This window comes from Pithys albifrons, chromosome 2, assembly GCF_047495875.1.
Source record: "Pithys albifrons albifrons isolate INPA30051 chromosome 2, PitAlb_v1, whole genome shotgun sequence".
NCBI classification, from domain to species: Eukaryota; Metazoa; Chordata; class Aves; order Passeriformes; family Thamnophilidae; genus Pithys; species Pithys albifrons.
Window position 1 is genome coordinate 111,316,592 of NC_092459.1, and position 16,965 is coordinate 111,333,556.

Below are 16,965 nucleotides of genomic sequence, written 5' to 3' on the forward strand. Positions count from 1 at the left end.
GCTTGTACCTCATTAAGTTCCTGTGGCACCACTTGTCAAACTTGTCCCAGTCCCCCTGGGTATGAAGATAAGGGCAGCTCTGGAAATTGTCTCACTCCTTCCAGCTCAAGTGACACATGGTCTCAGCTGATGCCATCCTCTTTTGAGGAATGGTGGGAAAGCAGAATCAAGGGAATAAAATGCTTCACATCAAACTCTGGTTGTTCAGTCACTTTGTTACAGTCAAATTCTCTGAATAGCAGTTCTTTTTTGCATGACTTTGGGGATGTTTTTGGAATCCATGCTACTTCTTTTCCTCAGGCTAATCATAGTAGTGCCAACAGAAGATCTGGACTAGACTCCGCTTTGCCTTTCTGACTATTTAAGTAATGCTGCTCTGGCAACTTCTTGATGCTTTTTTGCAGTTACATGGTTGAGTAACTGGAGGGTTTTTTTGACAGAGGGATTGGGAAGAGAAGTTTTAGAAACACAGTGAGCTTCCAATGCCTATACTGATGATTACAGTGCCTGGTTTCTTTTTCAGCTACCTCCTCATGTATTAACGATGCCTCTGCTAGGTAGAGCCCTGATGGTTGATCTTTTCTCCAACAGTAACTCTACTGGTAACGTGGCTGAATTGCCCAGCAGAGCCTGACAAGCTGTCTGGATGTGTTTGGCCTGCCTTTTCTGTAACTAAGCACAGAAACATGCAGGGAGATCATTTCAAACTGCAGGAGAGCCTGTTATAAAAATACATCTGATTCTGATTTGTCGTATTTCTATAACGTATTGTAACATCCTTCTGGAAAGAGAATAATTGAGTAGTGGAGAGGAGGCAGTAGATAAGGCAGGGAAGTTATAGTGTGAGCTAGGGGAAGTGTAGTCTGTTGCCAAGTGCATCTCCTATAATTCAGGTAGTGTCTGTGACAAAAAGAATATTATTATTGAGAGAATGAGAAAGGACATAATATTTTAGTTACTTGATTATTTTTTTCAGATGTTTTCATTTTCTGATTCTTTGGGTATCTTGTTCAGTTTGATCATTAAGATTCCTGGTCCCTCATCATTTCTGGATGGTGATCTCCTCTCATGGTGTTTTTTGCTCATCTGTTTGGATTCAGTCATTATCTTTTTAATTGGGAACACCTTGTCTATTTTTAGGAAAACTATGGATAGCATTAGCACTTTCACTTAAAGTCCACTGTTTTTCCTGGTGAGGTTGCTTGCAAAAATAGTACTGGTTTCTCTTGATGCATCAGATAGTTAACAGTTGTGTGTGCTGCCAGATGCCAGCAGCTCACAGAACATCTAGGTTTGTAAGTTACAGAAGCTCTTGTTTTGGTTTTCATGTCTGTTTTCTGTTTAATTTCCCTTTAAAAGGACTAAACCTACTGTGTTTTACCTGAAATGTTATTTCCACTCAATGTTTACATTGGAACTTATAAAATACTCAACGTTTTTCCCATTGTTATTGTAAAAAAATATTGCAAGAAATGTAGGATATTCCTGCTTACCAGGGAAATACAAATCTTAAGCAGATTGACAGCAAGATTTCTTTGCAACACTTGATTGTTAGACCTGATACTGTAACACATTATTCTCATACAGCGTTTGCTTATGCAGAGTTCTGGTGACATGAAAGAAGTGGAGTTGGGTGTAGAGTTGGAACAGATTGTAGCCATACTGGTTAATCTTCTATTTCTGTCTCTTCATCCACATTAAGTTTATCTGACTTCTAAAATATAAACTAACTTCAGTAAATGAGACATATGGTGCTGGATAAACTGTTTCTGCTTTCATCTCCTTAGCTATTTCACCTGCTGATGTCAATTACGGTGAAACTTTAAGTACACTTCGCTATGCAAATAGAGCCAAAAACATCATCAACAAGCCTACTATTAATGAGGATCCCAACGTCAAACTGATCCGTGAGCTGAGAGCCGAAATAGCCCGATTAAAAGCCCTGCTTGCTCAGGGGAATCAGGTTAGCTTTACTTGGAATTTATGGGTAATTTTCCTTGAGTTATAACGTCTATTTCTAGGATGTAATGAGATAATTATCTTTCATTATATTGATTTGAGTAAACAAGCTCTATGAGGCTATGAATGAATATTATTTGCCTGATTGAATCAGTTTCCATATGGCCAGCAGATTACCTCTTTTAACATAAGGGGGGAAAATTCTCATCCCAAAGCTTTTAGGTTTCTCTTAATATGATCAGAGCTTGATTGCAGTCTGCTGTGGAACAGGTAGTCACCACAGCATAAGGAGGCTGAGATGGGACGTATTTCTTGGGTTTAACTTAATGGACTGAAGAAGTATTTTATATAGTATCTTAAAATAAATGGAAGGTTTAGAGTATTTAAGATGCATAAATAGGAGTATGAATAGCTTTGAACAATATATTTTGTTTGTATTTGGCTACAGAGTCCATTAGAAGGCACATAACATGCTAAATATGTAAAAATGGTGTTAGAAAACAAACCATTCTGTGCTTCCCTTTTGCATGATTAGCTTTCTTGCTCTGTCAGTATGAGCTGTATAAACATTTGCTGCACAGGCTCAATTAGGTTTAGTTTTTCCTGTGTTCCCAGGATGGTGAAACTAAGGTAACAACAAGGAATATGCAGTTGGCTCAGGCAAGTTGTCTCTTCTACATAATGTCACTCAGGAGTGCCAGATTTCATACTTGAGCAAATACAATTTGGAAGTATCTGAAATTCAGATTTATTTCTAGAACTATCTAATTGTATTTTAGAGGGCTGTGCAATGTGAAATGTCAGTTCAGCATAGACTTTTTTTTAATAAAGGCTAATGCCTCAGCTGGATTTCATACTATCAAACATTTGCTGAAGGAGAGGATGGGACCACAGTTGGAAGCAGAAATAGGTATTGTAGATGATTGAAGCAGAGAGCTCTGCTATGTTATAAACAATTAGAAAATACTTCATGGAGTTGAATTACTTGATTATACTTGTGTTTCTGCAATATTTGTGAGAGGAAAGTTAATTTATTTTCAAATTACTGTTTGATTTAGAGTTAGCAAAGTAGATGTAACTTGGACCCCTTTGAAGATCTAATGCTTTGACCTAGTTTCAAGCTGTAAAACAGTAGATATCACAAAATAAATCTAGTTCAGTTGTAGGATGTGATAGATGGCTGTGTGGGAGACAACAGAGAACTTGCTTAACTTAATTGAATTTGTGATGGTTGGTAAAACAGCAGGTGGTGTGTTATGTTTGCACAGTCGAATATAAATCTCTGTGTAATTTCTTTTGTGGTTTTCCTTTGTATTCCCAGGATATTGTATTGCAAATGCTTCTGTAGATCTGAAGATACTGATTACCAAAATATAGTGCTGGATTCGGTGTAGAAGGTCATATAACAATGAGTACTGCTTGTGTGTGTTGTAGTTTTCCCTCTTTTAAGGCCAGTTACCTTAATATATAGTTACTAAAGATAAGAAATATACATATGTATATAATAGAAAAATGGCTAACTATTCGTGCATAATAAATGTTCATGTTTAACAGAAATATAAAGAAAGATGTATCAGGAGTTGCCTGTTACAAACAGGTGTCTGGTTTTACTGTCTGCACGTGTGTGACCATGTGTGCACACAGCAAGTGAAAGTAGTACTCCCAAACCAATTTGTATTGGAAATATCTACTGTGACAAGATTTTGATTATTATGTTTGCAGTATTGCAAAGTAAAATGAAGTATATTAAAATTTAAAGGCTTTATGCTAAAGAATCAAAGGCACTGAACAACTGCATTTCACTTGATTCCGCTAAAAATTGTTACTGTTTTCTTTCTTTTTAACTTGATGTTTATTTTTTACAATTTTAGATTGCACTCTTGGATTCCCCAACAGCTTTAAGTATGGAAGAAAAGCTTCAGCAGAATGAAGCAAGGGTGAGTTATAATTTCATAAACCAGCTTTTAAAGAACAAAAAAAAGAGGAAAGGCTGGCAGTCTGGATGCAGGACTGTTGGTTATCCTCAGGATTTTTTATGCACAATTAAGTTTTATTCTACCAAGTAGCATTGCCCTGATGCTTAAAAAAAAAAAGTGTGTAATTTTGTTATCCTACTAATACAAGATAACATTATAGCTAAGAGCAAAGTATATCTTTGATAGTTATATACCAGTTCTGTTTAATGAAAATATTTGCTCCCAGACCAGCTTGTCTTACTAAACAAGTATGTTTGTAAATAGACTAGAGAGAGAAAAGCCACTAAATCACAGTAGTAAGTAGGAAGTAATCATAGTAACAAAATATTCAGTGTAGAAAAATTAGTAAAATATTTGTGGGGAAAATTGTCAACTCTTCTGTGCTTTCAAGTAATTAGTAACTTGTGTTGTGGGATGGGCTTTTAGAAAATTTCAGTATTTAAATTGCTATGTATGAATATATTCAGTGCCTAATTAGATGCCTTTACTGGGAAGGATCTGAGATCTTGGTGTACTTCAGAATGTCCTTCACACCAAGTTGTTTCAAAAATCCAGCCTAGTGTAGAGGCTGGAAAAGATTCCCAGACAGTTTAGGTAATTCATGTTTTCCAAAAGAATGTAGTTACAATGGCACTGTCACTTAAAGCAGCTGCAAAGTGATTTAAAAAAATGGTATTGCTCAGGCTTTGGTAGAGGCTAGAGGGAGATATTTGGAATTATTCAGCTACATGGCAGCAAATATTTAATTGTGAATATTGTCAGCAAGGTGGCAATCAAATGTTGATATGATGCCTTTAAAAAATAGGGGCTTCTCAGCTGGTTTAAATGGTAGGGTTTTACAGTGGTGCTGCTTGGACCTTTAGAATTAGAAAATGAATGCCTTTCCTTGGGAATCCTGTTTCATTTATGTCCTTAGTTTTATTTTTCAGTGAAAAAGAAAAGCTTTTATCTAAGAGTAGCTGAGTAATATAAACTGCTGCCTTTATGCTAATTAGAGTATGTTATTCATGCTCTGACAGTAATCACAGCTTGTCCTGCTCAGAAGTGTTGGCCTCTCTGTGTGGGGAGTATATCAAGCATATTTTATTATCTTTTGTCAGCCTCATTAAAAGGTTATGTGATTACTATTTGTGATAATTACAATAGACATAATTACTGAAAATTTTTAGCAGATATTGCAGTGGTTATAGCTTTTTATAATTGAATGAGTGCAATAATTAATTTGTTTATACAGATCTAAAGACTTTATCACCATATTTAAATTATCTGACAAGTATATGGTGGCTTTCTTTAATGAGTTGATTTTCCTTATACAAGAATAATTTCAAATCACAAATTGTTATGGTTTGGTGAACAGATCTTCAGAACAACAGGGGAGTCAGGCCCAGTCAGCAGGGTTTGGGAAAGGAGGTCCTGCTTGAGCAACCCCATCTCCTTCTATGACAGGGTGGCCTGCCTGGATGGGGGAAAAGGTGTTATGCTGTAAATAAGAATTCTGTGTTCTGACGAAGAGGTATTGTAGATATGGCAACTTACTGAAGGAACAACAGTGTTCTTCTAAGTATTAAAGCATTAAACTTCTCCAAGAATTGCATCAATTTTTAGTACTTCTGTGAGAATGCATTAAGGACTTGAGATGAGATTTTATTCAGTGTTGTTTTCCTTTCATAGGTACAAGAACTGACCAAAGAGTGGACAAACAAGTGGAATGAAACTCAAGATATTCTGAAAGTAAGGCAAATAAATAAATTCTCATCTTGGCATTTGAACTACTCCTTGTATTTCTCCTTAACAAAGTTCTTGTTCTGGATCATCTTCTTTGGCTTGACTCTTTCTGTTATTCATCATGATGACCCCGCAGTGCGAAACAACTTCTCTAACAAATTTTGAAATTACTGAATGTTTTTATTGAGATGCAAATAAAAAAACCTGAGGTAGAAACAAGTGGATCCGTCATGCCCTTGGTATTTGTGTGGTATCAACAAGACCTGTGAATAATCACTTTTGTCTTACACTGGGTATCTCAGTGGTTGTGGTGCACAGTGGACATGAGCTGTCCATTGTACTGGTAAGATTTTACACTGATATTTAGTGCGTGATTAAAGTGATAGTCTGAGGTTATAGTTTAATGGGCCCCTTTATGATTCCATACACATGTACAAGCACATGTGTGCATGCACACACACACAGACAGAATAATTCCCACAATTTCTTTTCCTTCATGTAAACTAGGATTTTTTGCCTAAAGTTTTAACTGTTCTGTTAAATAAAAATTTAGAAAACACAGCTTAAGCTTTCATGACTTGCTGATCATAAGCTTGTTTGTAGTGCAATTCAAGCAGGCATTTAGAAGGGATTTTTTAATTCTTCTTATCACTGACCCAAAACTTGATTTTTTTTTCCTATCGCTTTCTGATTTCTTATGTTATTTTTTTTAAGTTTACCACTGTGTCTTTTATCTGACTTCCACATAAGTTGAATGGCTCCATGCTTAAAAATAAAAATAAAGCACTAATAGCATAGAGAACAGGGCAGGGTTTGGTAACTACTTAGCAGATGGTGTGACAGAATGGACTGTTTAATGTCTGTCTAGATAGTGAACTGGGAATTACCATTTGCATATTCATCAGAGATGTTTTAGGTCCAACTTTATGTTATTTCTGTGTTATTTTGAAGCATCTCTACATACATAAAACTTTGTTAGTCCTCTCTTTTTTCATGCCTGGATTGGGAAGCCCATTATCACATAGACACTTTGTGAATTTTGGTCATTTGTTGAAGTGAACATTATGTCAGATATGGGAAGTTTTTAATTCTGAAAATGCAGTTGATTCCTGCACAGAAATTACAGAACCAGAGGAGGTGTTAACTGAACAATACATATAAACAAGGGAAAGCTGCATTTGTTAAATAGCTGAATTAAAGGACTTAAACACAGAAACTGTAATTTCTGCTTTTCTAGTACTGGGATTTTTTTAGCTTAATTCATACAGCTTTTGTATGAATTGCATCATATGCTGATATTTGAGTCTATGAACATAGCTTATGTTTCACTTTGAGGTTAAAGGCACTTGATACAACTTTCTTTGTCCCAAAAAGCTGAAAATCTGCAAAAGATTTCTTGGTTGTACTGTTTTATTTTACACCATTTTACTGAAGGTATCCATAATTTTATTCACTTCATGTTTAATGATTCCTAAAATCGAGTGGGAAAAGGCTTTTTGAAAGTTTGCCAGACTGAGTCACTGGAAAGCAGATTTTAAACTACAGAGAACAGTGGTGTTTTTGTAATGGATTCCTTATAAGTTCACTGGGGTTTTTGTTTTGTTATTGATGTGCCCCCTCCCCTTGCACACAGAGACTGTACAGTAATTTGTAAAAATAGACTGTCTTGGCACTCTTTGAAAAGTTAGACTGTCTTTATATCTCCACTTCCCTGCAGTCCACTTGCATCTTTGTCCATGTCATAGTTCAGTAACTTCAGGACATTCTTCACTAAGGTGCTTAGCACTTCATGTTTGTATTATCATTAAAACCTTCTTTTCCTTGCCTCCCCTGGGTTTGCCATCCTGAGGTAGTTGCTGCCTTCCAGCTCCTGCCCTGCAGCAGGCTTGGAGAATTAAAAACCATTTGCTTTTCAGTTCCTACACCTTTTGCTCCAAATCTTTTAGGCATATGCCTGCCAGATGCAAGTGCACTTGCTAGTAGCTGAATGGGATTTCCTACTCTATTATATGTAATTATGCTTTTTTGGTACTAAGTTCTAAATATCAAAGTTCAGATGGTTTTGAATTGTTCTCACAGGCTGATGGGAAAATCTGTTAGTGTTTAAATCCAAAATAATTGAAAGGGTTTTGCATAAGCCTTGTAAAATACAGGAAGATTCACAGAACATGCTGGTGTTTTCTACAAGATCAACAGATATTGCTGGAAAAAGTTACCTGGCTTTTACTGAATAGAGTGCTTTCATTTAGGCAAAGATGCTTAAATGGAGAATAATGCAGACTTTTTCAGGGAAGATGTTTCTCAAACTTGTTCACCCTTGCCAGTTATTTTGAACCTTGTTTTAAATTAGACCAGCAGCATCTAAATGCTGCCTTGAAAATAATTCACAGAGAATAGAAATACTATCCAAGGAACAGAAAATACCATGGGAGTTCAAATTTTTTATAAAAACTATTGGGCAGATCAAAATTCAGTTATTCTAGTCAGCATAAAGCCATGTGTGCAGCTGACATGTACATCCCAGTATTCTTCCTTATTTCTGCTTGTGGCTTTTATCCCCTTTGACATTTATTTGTATATAGTTCACCCAGAGTTGTGGTTTCATCTTCAGACTAAGTATGTTGAGCTGTCCTATCTGTGAGTGTTGTCAGTTCTGGATTTTGGGCAGGTTGCAGTGGCTGAAGGCCACTATCACAGAATCATAGAATCAATTGGGTTGGAAAAGACCTCTGAGATCATCAAGTCCAACCCTTGGTCCAACTCCAGTCCCTTTACCAGATCATGGCACTCAGTGCCACAGCCAATCTCAGTTTAAAGGCCTCCAGGGATGGGGAATCCACCCCCTCTCTGGGCAGCCCATTCCAATGCCTGATTACTCTCTCTGGAAAGAATTTTTTCCTGATCTCCAACTTAAATTTCCCCTGGTAGAGCTTAAGCCCGTGCCCCCTGAATTACTGTCAACTCCCGCCTGAATCCCAGATTTCCCTGTTTTCCTCATGCCAAGATTAGAGCACTGCACACATCAGGGTTTGAAGTTTGTGCTGACTCTGTAGGAAGGATTCTTCATTGCTTAGCGTGGCAGGTTCTTGGCATTGTTGAGCTGCCAGAAGTGACAAGTGTTGTTTCCAGTGGTGATGTTTATTCTCATCCTTGACCTCCTCACTGTAATACAACATGACAATCCACCCTTACTAACCTAGTATTGCAATCTGTCCCCTGTCCTTGTTTTTAATCAGAGAGGATATTTTAATGCTTAATAAAGTTAATAAATATGTGGAATAATGCTTCAGCATTGGGTGAAATACTGCATAAAATCCCAAAGCAATAGTGTTTGGTTTGAAGCCCACAGGTTTGGGTTATTTCCTCAAATTACACTAAAGGATTGCACCTTACAAAGCAGCACTGCTTTGTGTTGCTTCTCTATCTTCAGGTGCCTTGCAACCTCAGCACTTAACTGTAGGATTTTGCTTTCATCTCAAATTCATCAAATCTCTCTATGGATTTTTTTTTTGCTTTCTGTTAATGTTCTTCTGTACACATTCCCAAAAAGAAGAGGAGGAGGGGGAAAAAACTGTTTGCTCTTTCCCTTGGTTTAGTCCTTTTTGTATTGTTCTGTTAAAGATCAATTCTGGGGTCTGTAATTTCTTTGGATGCTTTCTAAGATGTTCAGGTAACCTATCCAACTTTCGATTTTTCTCTTGCTTTGAGGCTTTAATTGGTACAAAACTTCTTTTGATGTGGCTGCTATATTTGACTGCATGTGTTATCATTCTCTTAGAGATCTTTTTTTCTTTTACTGTCACCTTATTTTTGTCATCTTTTGTGCATGTTTCAATTTCTTTTCCTAACCTTTAGCAGCTTTTATATGAATCTTTTTAAAATGTGCACTCCTTTATATAATTCTCTGCTTGTTTTTCTTCCCAACTTTCTTTTAAATTTCTTCTCCCCTTTTCTGTTTGTGTAGAAATCAGTTTGACTTTTAGCTTTTTGCCTTTTTGATATATGTCATTTGTTGCTGGCATAAAGGTATTTTAATGCTCTTTTTTATTTATATTTATTTTTAAGTACACTGAGAGTTCCCTTTTATTTCCTTTTCCTGTTTTTGATTCTAATCATGCCATTAGCTTTGTGTGTCAGTGCTCAACTGATGTCAAAGGATGCAGAGAGATCTGTCTTCAGAGTCTATTAAAGGACAGGGTCTTTTTTTGTGTGTGTGTGTCTAATTCTCATGATCAATAGTTAAACTGGTCGCTGCTTCAACTGGCTTTGTCCTGTTGGATTTAGTGTCACAGCCTCACTTGCATCAATAAGACTAATTCTGCTGCAGCACTTTACCCCATAGAGTGCAAATATGTTATTGAGCACTGTTTATTTGATCCTTTTGGTTTTCGTGCCCGGTGGTTGACTGCTACTTGGTTTATCTTCAAGCATTAACATGTATTATTTTTATCTTGCCTCTTTTGGGGGGAGATGAAATACCTTTAACTTGCCAAGATGAAAATAAATACAAACTAATACCAAACAATTATGTTGCTGGACACACTCATCTGAGCAGGGGAGTTTTCTTTCTTTAGGAACCTTGGCTATGCCCAGCAAAGACATTAGGAGACCAAAACTCAAAGCAATTGTTTTGCTCTTTATGAGGTGTTGATTAGTGTGGCAGAAGGGAATAGATTTTGATTTTAATAATTTCCTTTCCCTGATGGTTTTGCATACCGTAGTGAACTCTGTCAAGAGCTGTTCGTCCTGTTCTATATAAATGCTGCATTTGTCTACATTTATTTGCATGTTCAGAAAATCTTTAAACCACAGTTGCTGAATGGTATTTAAACACCGTTGTTTCAGTCCTTCTACTTGAAAGGCTGGGCATGCATCACCATTTTCCTGTTTTATGCCTTTTTGTTACTACCTATTAACCGTGACTGGCTTGTCCCGTTTTCCTCTTCTCACTTATGTTCTACCCCGGTGTGATGCCCTTCGATGAACATTTTTCTTCATTCTTTCATGTTTTTGTTTTAACAAGCTCAGTCCTCAAGGTGAGAAGTGCTCTCAATTAACACCTTCTTTCACCTAAAATTCTTGTGTCTACTTCCACTTTTGATGGCTCTAGGAAAGAGAAGTTTTGTAAGCTCTTGGGCTCCTGAAGAACAAACTGTAGAACTTTCAGCAGTGATGATAATAGTGCATTAACCATGGCATGAGATTACTGTACACAGCACTGTACTTGGGACGTGTCCCCAATTGATGTCTTCAGTAATCAAGAAAATCTGGGGTTTGTGCCTATTCCATAGTAATATTATTACAGTATTAGAACCCTAATACATCATATAGTTGTCCCAGATCACTAATGAATGGCTGGTTTTTCTTTTGTTTTGTCTTTTTTATTTTAAATTCAGAAATATATAAATGATATGAAATTATGCAATGAACAAAAAACCTCCACCTTGACATTTGTAATGATTTGTGAGTAACCTGCTCTAGTGGAAGGTGTCCCTGTCCATGGCAAGGGGATTGGAACAAGATAAGCTTCAAGGCCTTTCCAACCCAAACCATTTTATGATTTTACCACTGGGTAAATTGAGTATTAGAAAATTACATATAAAGAATTTTTGAGGAAAGATCCCAGTATAGGCTTTAATCTTGCCCTTAAAAACTGCATGTGAGTTTTAAAGACTTCTGGGCATGTGTTTTTTGAGCACAGGTTCTAAAATGTTTCTATTTACAAGTCAAATGGAAAAAATGGAGTTCCAGGAATGATATGCATTTTTATATAAAACAATGTGTGTATGATACAGTATTTAAACTCGTAGTTTGCAGCTTTAGCATATGTGTGTGTTTGGCAGGAATAGCACTTGTTTCTGAGGTTTTTTCGCATTTCACTAAGTGGATCATTTTTGTAAAATTACTGCTAGTTAGACATGTTGGTGTTGCATTTTGGTTAGAATGTCTGTTGTTGGCTGGTTTTGAAGCATAGATGTACTTCTAAAGGCAGAATTACATCTGTACTTTGACTTGAACAAATCTTATTTGCTATTTTATAACTGTTTGTCGTCTGTATTAGACAGCTCTCTTTGCCTGCTTCCAGTTTTTGTTTTCTTTCTACAAGCCGTGTCTTCTGCTTGAATTTTTAAGAGGTTTAAAAATCACTCCAAAATTAACATAGGATTGCACAGCTATGGAGCTGGCAGAAAGAATTTAAGGCAGATGTTGCTGCTGAATTTGTTTTCTTTTAGAAAAGCTGGTAGAATAAATAGAGTAACAACTCTGTTCCTAGGGATGTTTGCATTCTCAGCAATTGTTTTTCCTCCAATTATATAATATATGTACATTTATCTGAATGGAAAAATGCACATTCACATTGTCACGAGAGTCTCTTATTAACATACTGTACTTTATGGGATGCTCTTCAGCTGGTTTGAGAGTGTTGTGCAGAAGACAAGATACAAAGAAAGTTTTGAAAGGGCTGATGTTAATTAGTCTAGTTGGTCTCAGTCAGAAACCACACAATAAATGAAAATAGCTTCCCTTTCTCTAGAAAACTGCTCAAGTGTGGTTTTGAGTTCTTGCACTAGATGTCACTGCAGATACAAAAATCAGGTTCTGCTGCATGCTTAATTCAGGTTTAATTCAGATATTTTAAGGAAAAATGATTTGCAATACCTTGAATTTTATTGCTGTTTGGATCCACTAAAGTAAGTTTATGAGAATGCCAAAACATTGGTTTAGGAGCAAGTCCGGAAGAACCTGAGTAACTGTTTTGACAGAAGTACTTCTGAACAACAATTCACTAGTGGGTTGCACAGTAAAATGATTATGTGCATTCAGAATTATTGCAATTATTTGTCAGTATATTTTTAAATTCTCTTTTTCAAATGACAGTGTATCTAAAATATTTGACAAATTTAGCTAAAGCCTTTAAAACATATTTATTTTCTTAACTTTGTTGTAGCTTTGATATTTTAGGGATATAAAAGGACAGTTTCTGAAGGAGGCGGTATCTTTTATTTGACCAGGTAATATAGTTGAGAAAGCAAAAAGACTTCTGGACATAGAGATCTTTAATCAGGCCACTTCTGCTATTTGCTTTCATTTTCAATGGATCTTGCAGTTGAAAAGCCAGTGGCAATGATATGCAGCTTCTATTTATAACTGTTTCTTTTAACATTTTTCTCTTGATTAATCACTTCTGTAGATTTATAATTGGGTTTCAGTACATTAAAATTTAATAAGTTTGCTGGGTTTTTTCCATCTTTTCCTGAGAAAGCTGTCTGATAACAAGGGAATGTTTATCATTCTCAATCCTGGTACAGTATTTACTCACGGCTTCTGCCTTCTGAGCCATGACAAGTAATATCAGGTTTAGCTCTCAGTTTTATTAGGGTTTGTTTTCTTATACCTGGCCTTGTGCATTATGTATTTATTTCCCAAGTGTAGCAGGTCCTGGTAGTGATTGTAGTTCATAACATCACCTGTTCTGGTCAGAAGATTTCTCCTTTGAAAATTGAGTTTGGACAGAGATCATCCAAACATGATTTGCTTTATGTTAAATAAACATTGTTTTTTCATACTATATCACTGAACAGATGCCATTATTAAGTGTTGATTATTACTTTCCCTGATTATGCCCCTTGCTTCAGCCTGGTAAGTATGCCTAGGTCAGTGGAAACTAAGAAAGAAAAACATAACTGAGAGAATTTTCTATAAAAGCAAACAGACAGAAACTTTTTAAGGGGTCATGTGGTTGTCCTGAGATACAAATTGCTTTTTCTTCAGAGGAGCAGCTCTCACAGCTCTTGACTCACCAGTGATTTTTTTCAGTGCTTTGTCTGCTCTCAGCCTTGGCTTGCTGTTGTCAGAGGACCAATAAAACTACTAAATTGGGAACTGGTGCTACTGATCTACTGTAGCTCTTTTCCTAATAGAAACAGTATTGAAAGGGTCCCAGTCACCTGGGGAATGCTGAGTGCAGCAGTCAAAAGTAGATTTCAAAAGAAATGGTTGTCTGCTTTCAAGTCTTTCTGCCACCTGTGTTCATCTGATTAAGAAACCTCCTTTCTCTCCTGCTACAGCTACAGCTGCTTGTGGTGCCTCTGTGGTGGACTGACCACTTTTACCATTCAGTTTCTGTAGAAAGTTGTGATCAAACAATGCCTAATGCTACTGATTGTTTTTTATTTCAGTTTTAAACTATTTTTCCCGCTTGAAACCACCTGGACCATCAGAGAAGCACAGTTGGGGCTGCTGTTTCTGAGCTCCTCAACCACAGATTAAGCCAAGGGTTGAATAGTTCGTCTGATCGAGGCTCTCCAGTGTTTAGGAATAACCACACTCCCAAGTATTTCACTGCCATCCTCCTTACAAGTGGGGCCCTGCATTTGTAGACTATCCAGGCCATGCTTAGCTTTAATCCATCCCTGGGGCTTGTAGGCGGTTTTCAAATAAGAGGGAGTCAGACAGAGTGAGTTGCTTTTGAAATCCTTTCTTACAGCTCAGATGCCACTTGTTCAACAATTCCTCCTGGGCATTTGGTCTGCTTTTCTATTAATTTTCTTGTGGCAGGAAGGGGATCTAAATTGAAAGCAGTGGAAGCTCCTGATTTAACCTGTAGAAAAACAGAAGAAGAAAAAGAAATATACCCTGAAAACTATTTCTTCTAAAGGATCAGCAGAGAAGTAGTGAGAAAGAGAAAATGTGAATTTCTCTTTGGACTTTGCTATAGGAGGGGAAAAAAACTTTCCAACATCAACAGTTCAGACTAATTTGGGTTTTATCTCGTGTTCCTCACAAAGGAGCTGTTTCTAATGACAGTGTGTATTGGGTATGAAATATCAGAACAATGTGTTTCTGCTGGTGTTTTTAGCAGTGTGTTTAGGAGTTTATTACTGCGTGATTCTGATAGCTTTGAGTACACGGTACTGTAGTGCAGCTGACTTCATGTCTTAATTGGCAACTGAGCACAGCCTTGATTCATACAGTCACTCTGCTGTAGCAGCGCAGCTGGAGTGACGAGCTTGTTCTTTGTGCTTCCCAACTACAGAGATGATATTTTTGATGAAATCCACTAAGAGGTGTCTTAAACACAGATGGCAGCACAAATCTGTGGCTGTTGCAACCAGGCTGTACTCCTGAACAAAGAAAAGGGCAGGTGTGGTTTCTGACTGCCATGTGTCAGATTCATTCACTCTGTAGCTCAGTAGCTGGGCTGTGAGGGACAAGAACGTGCCAACAACCAAGCTCATGGATCTTCCTCTGCAAAAGTCTTGCTAGCCCTGAAGTCTGTTTTTTCTCCTTGGTGGTTGTTGCTTGCTGGTGTGCAGAGTCCTACTCTTTCCTTCAACTGCTTTCAATAACTTGGGTTACATATTGGCCCTGAGGAACAGACTCGTAGATTTAAAGTAATGTATTATTTTATATTCATCTCTGCAGAAGTGGAGATGAATTTCTGGATAAATAATAAACAGAACTCTAAGTAACTGAAAGGCTACTTAATTCTCCCATTCCCCAAGAAACACACAACCCCCAAAACAGCTTTTAAAATGAATTAATGTACCAGCTATGAGACTAAAGGTTTTTTTCCCTCTACAATTCCTTGTCTCATTCATCATCCAGCTTTAGCAACAAATGAGGTAGGAGTCCTGTAGATAATAGTCCACTGCTTTCTTCTGATTCATTCCTAGAGTACAGTCTATGGAATGAATTATTCACAGGTCCTGTAGAAAATAGTGGTCATGTAATTAAAGACTGTTTTGTAATGCACATGGAAGAAGTGGATGAATGAAAATAGCCTATTTCTTTCTTTTCCAGCCACACCCTTTCCCCTTTTTAGGTATCAGTTGCTGTCTCTTGGCTGGAAGGTATTGAATCTCCTGCTGGGAAGCATCACTAAGGGCACTAATGTTCTCTGCCCCATTTGTCAGCGTTGCTATATGTAGACTTCTTTGCCCTTTGAGACTGATGAATGCTCTGTGTGTTCACACATAGGAAAATGAAGAGGGGAAGCCCTCTCCACTTGAGACACAGCAAAATGTTCTGTGCATCTCACTTTTTGAAACAGAAGAATTGTTTTCTCTTGAACCCATGCTATTAGTGGGGACAGAAACCAGCCTGCAGCAGATGTTGTTTCAGCATGGAAAATGGCAACTTTGATGGTTTAAGTTTTATAAGCCACTGGAAAATAGGATTTTACAGGCCAGTGTCCAGGAAGCTAAACAGGCACCTCTACTTACAATTAGCCAAATCCCGCAGTTCTATTCAGGGGATTTTTCTCAGATGTCAGAAGTAGTTCTGTCCATACAAAGTCTGAAGTATCAGAGAGCAGGCATTTCAACTTGTTAAGTTTGTCCTTGTAATTCATTCCAGGAATGAAGGCCAAATTTCCTGAAAAATCACTTGGAATCTGCTAAGGCTTCTGATGCAAACCCTTGTAGCACATTAAGGATAGTGGTGCTTTGGAGTGCCACCACAATAATAGGGTTTCTCTGTTAATAGCCAGCTGCATGTCAGCAGTGAGAATGTGGCAATCAGTTCTCAGGGGGAAAGAGAAACAATGAAAAATGGAAAAGCAGAGCTGACCTTATGAAACTAAGAACTGCCCCTCTAATTCCCTTTAAAGGAATAGCATCATTAATTTCCCATCATTTTAGCTTCCCTATCTTATCAGTTACTCATTTAAGCAGTTCTACATTCTGCATTTGCCTTTTTAATTGACATTCATTGCAGAGAGCTATTGATGCCTGTGTGGGCTGTTGCAGGAGCACCTGCACTTTCACAGTAAGCTGCTCACAACAAAACTACAGTTTTCTGATCTTGGTTGTTGCGGACTCTTTAATAGCTTTTCTTGATTGATGAAGGTGCTGTGATCTCATGCTCTGGGAGATGGGGGAAAATCTGATTAGGAAGTTTCTTCTGTTGTGACTTTCTTTGTGTTTATGGATAGTGTAAGTTTCTTCTTGTCAGAAGACTGAAGTGTCTTAATTCTACTAAATTTTTTGTTTTAATTGCACTGAAACCAGTACAGCCAGCAGGATGGTGTTAATTCTTTTTTCCATGAACTGGAAGGAGAGGAAATAGTAGGAATTTGTGCCTTGTCTAACATCTGTATGCAGGAGGGAATCAATATCCCCTTTCATAATTGATGGTTATATAAATAATTAATCCATTGCCTATAAAGGAAGAGCATAATTTTAATTTTCTAAAGCATTTTATTGAAGTCCCAGGATAGTCCCAAATGTACCTTTGGCATGTCCATAGATTATAAAGAACACACCTCCTCAGTGATGATGTGTTCCATATTTCCTTCTCTCTT

The 16,965-nt window shown here is 37.2% G+C and overlaps 1 protein-coding gene across 4 annotated transcripts in view; it reads left to right on the forward strand.

The window, feature by feature from the left end:
* Window positions 1-16,965, forward strand: part of KIF16B (kinesin family member 16B) — a 133,340-nt gene that overhangs the window by 30,113 nt on the left and 86,262 nt on the right. For all 4 annotated transcript variants that reach the window (XM_071582101.1, XM_071582102.1, XM_071582103.1 and 1 more), the window contains exons 10-12: window positions 1,788-1,963; window positions 3,831-3,896; window positions 5,607-5,666. In XM_071582101.1, the coding sequence (XP_071438202.1) occupies window positions 1,788-1,963; window positions 3,831-3,896; window positions 5,607-5,666 (302 nt within the window). The remainder of the gene's footprint in view (window positions 1-1,787; window positions 1,964-3,830; window positions 3,897-5,606; window positions 5,667-16,965) is intronic.